Source organism: Triticum urartu, chromosome 2A (genome assembly GCF_056163025.1).
Source record: "Triticum urartu cultivar PI428250 chromosome 2A, HENAU_Tu73, whole genome shotgun sequence".
Lineage (NCBI taxonomy): Eukaryota > Viridiplantae > Streptophyta > Magnoliopsida > Poales > Poaceae > Triticum > Triticum urartu.
The window spans coordinates 757,997,288-758,010,574 of NC_141874.1; the positions used below are offsets into that span (position 1 = coordinate 757,997,288).

Genomic DNA, 13,287 nt, shown 5'->3' on the forward strand with positions numbered 1-13,287 from the left:
CACCAAAGAATATGTGAAATCTAGGTCGGGAGTAAAATTTTCAGATTCATCCAGGATGAGGGGATCATCCAAGGGGATGAGCAGCTCCTTAAATATGCGACTGATTTTTATAAGAAGCTCTTTGGGCCTGTTGAATTACTTCCCGTCTCCTTAAACATTCCTCTAACTGATATGCTTTCCGATGTGGACAAAAGTAAATTGGCTAGTAAATTTACTTTGGATGAGATAAAAACGGCTGTTTTTTCTATGAGGCATAATAGAGCAGCCGGTCCCGATGGTATGCCTATTGAATTCTTCCAAACCTTTTGGCACCTCATTTGCAATGATTTGTTGAGTCTCTTTCAAGATTTTTATGATGATATGATTGATATTTCTAGGCTAAACTATGGGGTAGTTACTTTGTTAGCTAAGGGTCAAGGGGCGGATAGGATTCAGATGTATAGACCTATATGCATGCTCAATGTCCCGTTTAAAATCTTTACCAAAGTCTTAAACAATAGAGCTATGGCTACTGCTCACAAGACGATTTCTAAGGTACAATCTGCGTTTATCAAAGGGCGTTATATTTTAGATAATGTTTTAGATAATGTCGCTGTTCTCCATGAGACGCTTCACTCACTACATAAGTCTAAATGCGCTGCTGTTATTTTTAAGGTTGATTTTGAGAAAGCTTATGATAAAATTAATTGGGACTTTATGCTTAGTACGCTGAAAATGAAGGGGTTTCCTGATAAATTTATTCGTTGGACAAAAGCAGTTATTCATAATGGTAAAGTAGCTATTACTTTAAATGACTTGATTGGCCCCTATTTTGTTACTAGGAAAGGATTGAGGCAGGGGGACCCGTTCTCCCCCCTATTGTTTAACCTTGCTGCTGATGTTCTTGCTACCCTGGTTCAAAGGGCGAAAGAACAAGGATTTATTAAAGGAGTTCTGCCTAGATTGTACGAGGGTGGTCTTACTGTCTTACAATACGCCGATGATACGATTTTCTGCTTTGAAGATGACTTAGAAGGGGCTAGAAACCTTAAAGTCATTCTATGCATGTTTGAGCACTTGACGGGTTTGAAAATCAATTTCTTAAAAAGTGAAATCCATTGCTTTAGTGCCGCTTTATTGAAACAAGAAGAATATGCTCAGATTTTTCACTTGTGCGGTCGGGGACTTCCCCTTTACTTATTTAGGCCTTCCTTTACATTTTAAAAAGTTGCATAATGCGCATTGGAAACCAGCTGAAGAGAAAATTGAGAAGAAGGCAGCAACCTGGCAAGGGGGTTTGCTTTCAATGGGTGATAGGATTACCCTCGCTGAGACTTGTATGAGTAATGTTCCTAGCCATTTGCTTTCTTTTTTTAAACTACCTAAAGGTGTAGGCAAGAGAATGGACTTTGTTCGTGCTCGTATGGTTTGGCAAGAAAGGGATGGAGTGAGAAAGTATCACTTAGTCAAGTGGGTGGACGTATGCCAACCTAGAGACCAGGGGGGGTCTAGGGATTACTAATTTGGAGATTAAAAACATCAGCCTCTTATGTAAGTGGTTATGGAGATTAGAGAACGAGGAAGGGGATTGGCAGGAAATGATTAGAGCCAAATATTTGAGTAGGAAAACTCTGGTTCAATGTGAAGCATCTCGGGGTAATTCCCATTTTTGGAATGGGTTGTTGAGTATAAAGGATATCTTCTATTCTTGCTGTCAAAGGGTGGTGGGTGATGGTTGTAAGACGAGATTTTGGGAGGACACATGGCTGGGGAGAAAGCCACTTTGTCAACTTTTCCCCCGCTTGTATAATTTAACTTTCTGTCAACATGTTACTGTTGCTAAAGTCTTTAACCAGGATTTTGATTGTATTAGATTTAGGAGATGTCTTTATGCAGAAACTCTTACAATGTGGAATGAATTACTTGATATGTGTAGTCAGGTTACTCTGCCGGAGGAGCCTGACAGAGTTAAATGGCTTTTAACTAAATCTGGATCCTTCTCGGTTAAGTCGCTTTATCATTACCTTATAGCTAGAGTTGTTGCTTTTCCTTTTAAACTTCTTTGGAGGTTGAGAATACCTCTAAAAGTAAAAGCGTTTATATGGTTAGTGATCAAAGGGAGGATCCTAACCAAGGATAACTTATCTAGACGAGGGTGGAAAGGACCAAATTTCTGCGAGTTTTGTGGCGTTTCTGAGAGCATTGATCATCTATTCTTTTCGTGCTCTTGTGCTAGGTTTTTATGGAATGTGATATGCGGTACACTAGGTAACCTGAAATTACCTTTATCTTTCTTTGATCTTTGTCAAAACTGGATACCATCCTATTCTGGAAAGGATAGGGCTATTGTTTCTATTGGTGCTGCTGCTTTGATAGGGACAATTTGGAAAACAAGGAACAGATCCTGTTTTCAACGTGTTTTCCTTTCAAATCCTATCAATGTAATATTTACCCTATGTTCTTTGTTGGATTCATGGATGATTCTATAGAGAAAAGGTGTGCAAAAAATGCTTAGGGAGGTTTCCAAGAGGTTATCTCGGGTAGCAAATGAAGTCTACAGAAGAACATATGGGTGGAATCCTTCTGCTCTAAGACTGGGTTTTGTGTCTACCTGAAATTGGGCGATTCTGTAGTATGTTTTGCCTATTGTTTTGGCTGGTGTGCAAATTGTAAAAGATGTTTAAAAGTCTGTTCTCTCTCCGGTAGTGGGTGATTTGGCATCCTATAGATATGGTTATATGTCTAGGATGTAGGTTGCTTATCAGTTGATGAGGTGATGCATCAGGTCTGATGAAAAAAAGTGGTGTGGTGGTTGTATCTAGACTTCTATTTTCTTAATGAAAATGGGGGCCATGTGGCCCTTTTATCGAAAAAAATCCAGGTCGGGCACCCATGGCAATCGTGTTGGAGTAGTTCTCCTGCACAAACATGGAACTGAATCCGATCCAAATCAGACATGACCGCCAGCGCCGGCCGTGGAGGAGGCTGGGTCCTCCCCCTTGCCTCGAGCCTCCCGCGCCATCCAGCCGCGCGCATCCGCTCGCGCGCGCTAGCCACAGCCGCCATGGCTAATGGTCTTCAGAGCGTCGCCGCGGAGCTTCTCCTATCGCTGCTCGCCTCCGTTCGTACGAGCCCCAAGCACCATCGCTGTTGGGCCTCCTGACGCCCCCCCCCCCGGCGCTCCTTCTACTCCGCCGCGGCAGAAGCCGTCTGCCAGCAAGGGCGCGCCCCCCTCACCTTCTTCTGCTCTACCGCGGCTGGAAAGGGAGCGGGCGTGGTCCGCGAGGAGGGCCCTGCTGCCGTTGTGCCGCCTGAGCCCCATGACGGTGCCGCTCCTTCCTGGGCTCCTGCGGCGTTGACGCCGACGGCAAGCGGCGGCCGGTGTCTGGCGGTGGAGAGCGCGAATGGATAAGCGGCGCTGGTGTGAAGCAGTTTAATTAAAGGATCTCGGGTAGAATTGTTACTAATACAGGGTTTTCTTTGCAAAACCGAAGCGTTTTCTTATATACCTACTTAAAATAGAACTGCGGGTTGAATTCTAGAAAACGGAGGGGGTTTTCTGCAAAATTGACGATGACGGACGACCAGAAGCCATCGCTGGTTTATTAGTAGGTAAAGATATAATCTAGTTTTCAAAATTTGTAAATTCCCGATGTTCGGAATTTGGGAACGGATCCAAACGATTAATGCTGCCGTCCGATCATGATCGCACGCTGAGGAATAATTGCCACTTTAATGAGATCCGTTTTTATGGAAACACTCAAGCCGTTGAATAATTGCCTCTTTAATAAGATCCAATTTAGGAAACAATTGACACCTTTAAATGACTTTCCGATCGCGTGTCGTGAAATTGTTGGCATTTTAATGGGATCCGATTTTACAACGGATTTTTCCGAGGTCGTGATTAATGACTTTCCAATCATGCGCCCCAAAATTGTTGACTCTTTAATGGGTTTTGATTATATAGAAAATTTTATTGTGGTACAAGGCCTCCAGATAAATTTCCAAAAATATCACTATAATGTACGTACCACAGACTTGATAACTCATTCACAAACACAGTGATAACTTTGACCCGAGAGGAAAAAGTTACTGAAAATATCCCTCGATAACATCGGTCTAAATAACATGTTAATGCACAGTTGATAACTCAGAAACAAACACCGAACTTACTTTTTGAACTGGGTATTAGCCAGCTGGAGCTTCCCCCTAGAACGGAGGCCAATGTCATTCGGGGGTTGGCAAAACTCCATATCTGAATTTTGTACAGGGCAAAACACAATACTTTTTTTAATTTGTGCTTTCTCTGGAAACAAATCTTCACAAATGTTCACAATTTGGGGGGGCCATGGCCCCCGAGATGCGCTAAGCTCCGCCAGAGTTGGTGCCTCCAGTTTTCTGTTTCGTTTTCCTTTTCTATTGACGGGAAGGCAGGCATGTTGTTTTCCTTACTAGTTTACGTACGTGACAGAATGTTGTCACTCGCGCTTGTTTTATATTTCTGGAACGGTTCGTGCAAAATGAGTAAATCTACACTCTAAACTACGTCTATATACATGCTCGACTACGTTCGCTTCCGTGCCGTCTGCTCGAGCTGCCGTTCCGCCACGGTCTCCCCGCGCGGCCGCGGCATCGTCGATCCACAGTTAAACCCGCGCCGTTGGACGATGATGCTTCGTGATGACGAGATATATTTCTTCAACCTCTCAACCGGAGTTTTGGTTTGCCCTAGAATTCCTCATGTAGGCCACAACGTTCTCTGCATGGTTGAAGGCCTCCTCTTGCTGAGGGGCAACACAACCATGGAATCATTGTTCGTGTACTCCACCCTTTCACCGGTGATATTGCGAATTTACCACCTCTCACGTCTCTCAAAAGAAGCTTGGTAGCCCATCATCTGGTTCCGAATGTGACATACGATTGTTCATCTGGCGTGAATGCCGCCTTGAGTGTCAGTGCGGATGGAATCCGCACGGTAATGATCGTGTTCAGAAACTTTCATGCGTGATATGTGCTACCACCAAGGACAAGCAATGGAGCGTATTAGCCAGCTGGAGCTTCCCCTAGAACGGAGGCCAATGTCATTCGGGGGTTGGCAAAACGCCATATCTGCATTTTGTAGAGGGCAAAACACAATACTTTTTCTAGTTTGTGCTTTCTCTGGAAAAAAATCTTCACAAATGTGCAGAATTTGGGGGGCCATGGCCCCCGAGATGCGCTAAGATCCGCTAGTATTGGTGCCCCCAGTTTTTTGTTTCGTTTTGCTTTTTTATTGATGGGAAGGCAGGCCTGTTGTTTTCCTAGCTAGTTTACATACGTGACAGAATGTTGTCACTCGCGCATCTTTTCTGTTTCCGGAATGGTTTGTGCAAAATGAATAAATCTACACTCTAAACTACGTCTATATACATGCTCGACTACGTCCGCTTCCGTGCCGTCTGCTCGTGCTGGCGTTCCGCCACGGTCTCCCCGCGCGGCCGCGGCATTGTCGATCCGCAGTTTCACCCGCGCCGTTGGACGATAATGCTTCATGATGACGAGATATATTTCTTCAACCTCTCAACCGCAGTTTTGGTTTGCCGTAGAATTCCTCATGTAGGTCACAACGTTCTCTGCATGGTTGAAGGCCTCCTCTTGCTGAGGGGAAACACAATCATGGAAACATTTTTGGTGTACTCCACCCTTTCACCGGTGATGTTGCGGATCTCCCACCTCTCACGTCTCTCAAAAGAAGCTTGGTAGCCCATCATCTGGTTCCGGATGTGACATATGATTGTTCATCTGGCGTGATTGCCACCTTGAGTGTCAGTGCCGATGGAATCCCCATGGTAATGATCGCGTTTCAGAAACTTTCATGCGTGATATGTGCAACCACCAAGGACGAGCAATGGAGCGTATTAGCCAGCTGGAGCTTCTAAAGGAAATATGCCCTAGAGGCAATAATAAAGTTATTATTTATTTCCTTATTTCATGACAAATGTTTATTATTCACGCTAGAATTGTATTAACCGGAAACATAATACATGTGTGAATACATAGACAAACAAAGTGTCACTAGTATGCCTCTACTTGACTAGCTCGTTAATCAAAGATGGTTATGTTTCCTAACCATGAACAATGAGTTGTTATTTGATTAACGAGGTCATATCATTAGTTGAATGATCTGATTGACATGACCCATTCCGTTAGCTTAGCACTCGATCGTTTAGTATGTTGCTATTGCGTTCTTCGTGACTTATACATGTTCCTATGACTATGAGATTATGCAACTCCCGTTTGCCAGAGGAACACTTTGTGTGCTACCAGACGTCACAACGTAACTGGGTGATTATAAAGGAGCATTACAGGTGTCTCCAAAGGTAGATGTTGGGTTGGCGTATTTCGAGATTAGGATTTGTCACTCCGATTGTCGGAGAGGTATCTCTGGGCCCTCTCGGTAATGCACATCATATAAGCCTTGCAAGCATTGCAACTAATGAGTTAGTTGCGAGATGATGTATTACGGAACGAGTAAAGAGACTTGCCGGTAATGAGATTGAACTAGGTATTGAGATATCGACGATCGAATCTCGGGCAAGTAACATACCGATGACAAAGGGAACAATGTATGTTGTTATGCGGTCTGACCGATAAAGATCTTCGTAGAATATGTAGGAGCCAATATGGGCATCCAGGTCCCGCTGTTGGTTTTTGACCAGAGAGATGTCTCGGTCATGTCTACATAGTTCTCGAACCCATAGGGTTCGCACGCTTAACGTTCGTTGACGATATAGTACTATGTGAGTTATGTATGTTGGTGACCGAATGTTGTTCGGAGTCCGGGATGAGATCAGGGACATGACGAGGAACTCCGGAATGGTCCGGAGACGAAGTTTGATATATGGGATAATAGTGTTTGGTCACCGGAAGGGGTTCCGGATGTTTCCCGAAATGTTTGGGTACGAGAACACTTTATTTGGGCCAAAGGGGAAAGCCCACAAGGTTTTTGGAAAGCGCAAAAGGAAGTTTTGCGGAGTCCAGGGGCCAGACGCCAGGGTCCCTGGCGTCTGGGTCCAGACGCCGGGATCCCTGGCGTCTGGCCCTGGAGTCCGAGAAGGACTCTTGCCTTTCGGGTGAAACCGACTTTGTGGAGGCTTTTACTCCAAGTTTCGACCCCAGGGCTCAACATATAAATAGAGGGGCTGGGCTAGCACCAAAGAGACATCAAGAAACACCAAGCCGTGTGCCGGCAACCCCGTCTCCTCTAGTTTATCCTCCGTCATAGTTTTCGTAGTGCTTAGGCGAAGCCCTGCGGAGATTGTTCTTCACCAACACCGTCACCACGCCGTCATGCTGCCGGAACTCATCTACTACTTCGCCCCTCTTGCTGGATCGACAAGGCGAGGACGTCACCGAGCCGAACGTGTGCAGAACTCGGAGGTGCCGTTCTTTCGGTACTTGGATCGGTCGGACGTGAAGACGTACGACTACATCAACCGCGTTGATATAACGCTTCCGCGAACGGTCTACGAGGGTACGTAGACAACACTCTCCCCTCTCGTTGCTATGCATCACCATGATCTTGCGTGTGCATAGGAATTTTTTTGAAATTACTACGTTCCCCAACAGTGGCATCCGAGCCAGGTTTTATGCGTTGATGTTGTGCACGAGTAGAACACAAGTGAGTTGTGGGCGATATAAGTCATACTGCTTACCAGCATGTCATACTTTGATTCGGCGGTATTGTTGGATGAAGCAGCCCGGACCGACATTACGCGTACGCTTACGCGAGACTGGTTCTACCGACGTGCTTTGCACACAGGTGGCTGGCGGGTGTCAGTTTCTCCAAATTTAGTTGAACCAAGTGTGGCTACGCCCGGTCCTTGCGAAGGTTAAAACAGCACCAACTTGACAAACTATCGTTGTGGTTTTGATGCGTAGGTAAGAACGGTTTTTGCTAAGCCCGTAGCAGCCACGTAAAACTTGCAACAACAAAGTAGAGGACGTCTAACTTGTTTTTGCAGGGCATGTTGTGATGTGATATGGTCAAGACATGATGCTAAATTTTATTGTATGAGATGATCATGTTTTGTAACCGAGTTATCGGCAACTGGCAGGAGCCGTATGGTTGTCGCTTTATTGTATGCAATGCAATTGTGCTGTAATGCTTACTTTATCACTAAGCGGTAGCGATAGTCGTGGAAGCATAAGATTGGCGAGACGACAATGATGCTACGATGGAGATCAAGGTGTCGCGCCGATGACGATGGTGATCATGACGGTGCTTCAGAGATGGAGATCACAAGCACAAGATGATGATGGCCATATCATATCACTTATATTGATTGCATGTGATGTTTATCTTTTATGCATCTTATCTTGCTTTGATTGACGGTAGCATTATAAGATGACCTCTCACTAAATTTCAAGATAAAAGTGTTCTCCCTGAGTATGCACCGTTGCCAAAGTTCGTCGTGTTGGGGAACGTAGTAATTTCAAAAAAATTCCTACGCACACGCAAGATCATGGTGATGCATAGCAACGAGTGAAGGAAATATGCCCTAGAGGCAATAATAAAGTTATTATTTATTTCCTTATGATCATGATAAATGTTTATTATTCATGCTAGAATTGTATTAACCGGAAACATAATACATGTGTGAATACATAGACAAACAAAGTGTCACTAGTATGCCTCTACTTGACTAGCTCGTTAATCAAAGATGGTTATGTTTCCTAACCATGAACAATGAGTTGTTATTTGATTAACGAGGTCATATCATTAGTTGAATGATCTGATTGACATGACCCATTCCATTAGCTTAGCACCCGATCGTTTAGTATGTTGCTATTGCTTTCTTCATGACTTATACATGTTCCTATGACTATGAGATTATGCAACTCCCGTTTGCCAGAGGAACACTTTGTGTGCTACCAGACGTCACAACGTAACTGGGTGATTATAAAGGAGCATTACAGGTGTCTCCAAAGGTAGATGTTGGGTTGACGTATTTCGAGATTAGGATTTGTCACTCCGATTGTCGGAGAGGTATCTCTGGGCCCTCTCGGTAATGCACATCACATAAGCCTTGCAAGCATTGCAACTAATGAGTTAGTTGCGAGATGATGTATTATGGAACGAGTAAAGAGACTTGTCGGTAACGAGATTGAACTAGGTATTGAGATATCGACGATCGAATCTCGGGCAAGTAACATACCGATGACAAAGGGAACAACGTATGTTGTTATGCGGTCTGACCGATAAAGATCTTCGTAGAATATGTAGGAGCCAATATGGGCATCCAGGTCCCGCTATTGGTTATTGACCGGAGAGATGTCTCGGTCATGTCTACATAGTTCTCGAACCCGTAGGGTCCGCACGCTTAACGTTCGTTGACGATATAGTACTATGTGAGTTATGTATGTTGGTGACCGAATGTTGTTCGGAGTCCGGGATGAGATCAGGGACATGACGAGGAACTCCGGAATGGTCCGGAGACAAATTTTGATATATGGGATAATAGTGTTTGGTCACCGGAAGGGTTCCGGAAATCACCGGAAGGGGTTCCGGATGTTTCCCGAAATGTTTGGGTACGAGAACACTTTATTTGGGCCAAAGGGGAAAGCCCACAAGGTTTTTGGAAAGCGCAAAAGGAAGTTTTGCGGAGTCCAGGGGCCAGACGCCAGGGTCCCTGGCGTCTGGCCTTGGAGTCCGAGAAGGACTCTTGCCTTTCGGGTGAAATCGACTTTGTGGAGGATTTTACTCCAAGTTTCGACCCCAGGGCTCAACATATAAATAGAGGGGCAGGGCTAGCACCAAAGAGACATCAAGAAACACCAAGCCGTGTGCCGGCAACCCCGTCTCCTCTAATTTATCCTCCGTCATAGTTTTCGTAGTGCTTAGGCGAAGCCCTGCGGAGATTGTTCTTCACCAACACCGTCACCACGCCGTCGTGCTGCCGGAACTCATCTACTACTTCGCCCCTCTTGCTGGATCGAGAAGGCGAGGACGTCACTGAGCCGAACATGTGCAGAACTTGGAGGTGCCGTGCTTTCGGTACTTGGATCGGTCGGACGTGAAGACGTACGACTACATCAACCGCGTTGGTATAACGCTTCCGCGAACGGTCTACGAGGGTAGGTCGACAACACTCTCCCCTCTCTTTGCTATGCATCACCATGATCTTGCGTGTGCGTAGGAATTTTTTTTGAAATTACTACGTTCCCCAACAGCTTCCACCTAGAACGAAGGCCAATGTCATTCGGGGGTTGGCAAAACTCCATATCTGAATTTTGTAGAGAGCAAAACACAATACTTTTTCTAATATGTGCTTTCTCTGGAAAAAAATCTTGACAAATGTGCACAATTTGGGGGGCCATGGCCCCCGAGATGCGTTAAGCTCCGCCAGTGTTGGTGCCCCCAGTTTTCTGTATCGTTTTCCTTTTTTATTTACGGGAAGGCAGGCCTGTTGTTTTCCTAGCTAATTTACGTACGTGACAGAATGTTGTCACTCGCGCTTCTTTTATGTTTCTGGAACGGTTTGTGCAAAATGAGTAAATCTACACTCTAAACTACGTCTATATACATGCTCGACTACATCCACTTCCGTGCCGTCTGCTCGTGCTGGCGTTCTGCCACGGTCTCCCCTCGCGGCCGCGGCATTGTCGATCCGCAGTTTCATCCGCGCCGTTGGACGATAATGCTTCGTGATGACGAGATATATTTCTTCAACCTCTCAACCGGAGTTTTGGTTTGCCCTAGAATTCCTCATGTAGGCCACAACGTTCTCTGCATGGTTGAAGGCCTCCTTTTGCTGAGGGGAAACACAACCATAGAAACATTGTTCGTGTACTCCACCCTTTCACCGCTGATGTTGCGGATCTCCCACCTCTCACATCTCTCAAAAGAAGCTTGATAGCCCATCATCTGGTTCCGGATGTGACATATGATTGTTCATCTGGTGTGATTGCTGCCTTGAGTGTCAGTGCGGATGGAATACCCACGATAATGATCGCGTTTCAGAAACTTTCATGCATGATATGTGCTACCACCAAGGACAAGCAATGGAGCGTATTAGCCAGCTAGAGCTTCCCCTAGAACGGAGGCCAATGTCATTCGGGGGTTGGCAAAACTCCATATCTGAATTTTGTAGAGGGCAAAACACAATACCTTTTCTAGTCTGTGCTTTCTCTGGAAAAAAGCCTTCACAAATGTGCACAATTTGGGGGGGGGGGGGGGGGGGGGGGGGGCCATGGCCCCCGAGATGCGCTAAGCTCCGCCAATGTTGGTGCCCCCAGTTTTTTGTTTCGTTTTCCTTTTTTATTGACGGGAAGGCCGGCCTGTTGTTTTCCTAGCTAGTTTACGTACGTGAAAGAATGTTGTCACTCACGCTTCTTTTATGTTTCTGGAACGGTTCGCGCAAAATGAATAAATCTACACTCTAAACTACGTCTATATACATGCTCGACTACGTCCGCTTCCGTGCCGTCTGCTCGTGCTGGCGTTCCGCCACGGTCTCCCCGCGCGGCCGCGGCATCGTTGATCCGCAGTTTCACTCGCGCCGTTAGACGATAATGCTTCGGGATGACAAGATATATTTCTTCAACCTCTCAACCGCAGTTTTGGTTTGCCGTAGAATTCCTCATGTAGGCCACAACGTTCTCTGCATGGTTGAAGGCCTCCTCTTGCTGAGGGGAAACACAATCATGGAAACATTGTTCGTGTACTCCACCCTTTCACCGGTGTTGTTGCGGATCTCCCACCTCTCATGTCTCTCAAAAGAAACTTGGTAGCCCATCATCTGGTTCCGGATGTGACATATGATTGTTCATCTGGCGTGATTGCCGCCTTGAGTGTCAGTGCCGATGGAATCCCCACGGTAATGATCATGTTTCAGAAACTTTCATGCGTGTTATGTGCTACCATCAAAGGACGAGCAATGAAGCGTATTAGCCAGCTGGAGCTTCCCCCTAGAATGGAGGCCAATGTCATTCGGGGGTTGGCAAAACTCCATATCTGAATTTTGTAGAGGGCAAAACACAATACTTTTTCTAATTTGTGCTTTCTCTGAAAAAAAATCTTCACAAATGTGCACAATTTGGGGGACCATGGCCCCCGAGATGCGCTAGGCTCCGCCAGTGTTGGTGCCCCCAGTTTTCTGTTTCATTTTCCTTTTTTATTGGCAGGAAGGCAGGCCTGTTGTTTTCCTAGCTAGTTTACGTACGTGACAGAATGTTGTCACTCGCGCTTCTTTTATGTTTCTGGAACGGTTCGTGCAAAATGAGTAAATCGACACTCTAAACTACGTCTATATACATGCTCAACTACGTCCGCTTCTGTGCCGTCTGCTCGTGCTGGCGTTCCGCCACTATCTTCCCTCGCGGCCGCGGCATCGCCGATCCGCAGTTTCACCCGCATCGTTGGAAGATAATGCTTCGTGATGACGAGATATATTTCTTCAACCTCTCAACCGCAGTTTTGGTTTTCCCTAGAATTCCTCATGTAGGCCACAACGTTCTCTGCATGGTTGAAGGCCTCCTCTTGCTGAGGGGCAACACGACCATGGAAACATTGTTCGTGTACTTCACCCGTTCACCGGTGATGTTGCGGATCTCCCACCTCTCACGTCTCTCGAAAGAAGCTTGGTAGCCCATCATCTGGTTTCGGATGTGACATATGATTATTCATCTGGCGTGATTGCCGCCTTGAGTGTCAGTGCCGATGGAATTCCCATGGTAATGATCGCGTTTCAGAAACTTTCATGCATGATATGTGCTACCACCAAGGACGAGCAATGGAGAGTATTAGCCAGCTGGAGCTTCCCCCTAGAACGGACGCCAATGTCATTCCAAGGAAAGATATACATGTTGTATCGTCCCACAGTCGAGGACGGTGTACAAATTCTCCAGATAGACGCATCTAAATATCTGTCTGGGTTATGTCTGGCGCCACTAAAGTTGATTGCCACGTGTCCGGCATGGAATATCTACGCACCTTTTGACTTGGTAGAATGTGACTCAGAGATTCTCCTAGTCGGTCGTGCTTCCGAGGGCATGGTAGTTTACAGAGTAGATGATCTTATTCTAGGGAGGGTAATCCCTCTGACAAGCATCGGAGGCAATGCTATTTTGATGGACATCGAAAAGACTCTGAGTGTTAGTTCCAAGGCGATGCCTGCTATTGCTGGTGACATAATTCTGATGAGGTACTAATCTGGTATTAAATATAATAGGCACTACCATCTCAGTAGTGGCACACATTCATCGGTACCAGCATGTCATGGTGGTGGCGTGACCTGTGCTTTTAGCCCTGTTCAAAATATCTATGGT

General features: G+C 45.8%; 1 protein-coding gene across 1 annotated transcript; it reads left to right on the top strand.

The window, feature by feature from the left end:
- Positions 1 to 10,544: 10,544 nt before the first annotated feature.
- Positions 10,545 to 13,170, top strand: LOC147987894 (uncharacterized). Its single transcript, XM_087542537.1, has 2 exons — positions 10,545 to 10,771; positions 12,492 to 13,170. The coding sequence occupies exons 1-2, from the start codon at positions 10,545 to 10,547 to the stop codon at positions 13,168 to 13,170; spliced, it is 906 nt and encodes a 301-aa protein (XP_087398663.1).
- The last annotated feature ends 117 nt before the right edge of the window (positions 13,171 to 13,287 follow it).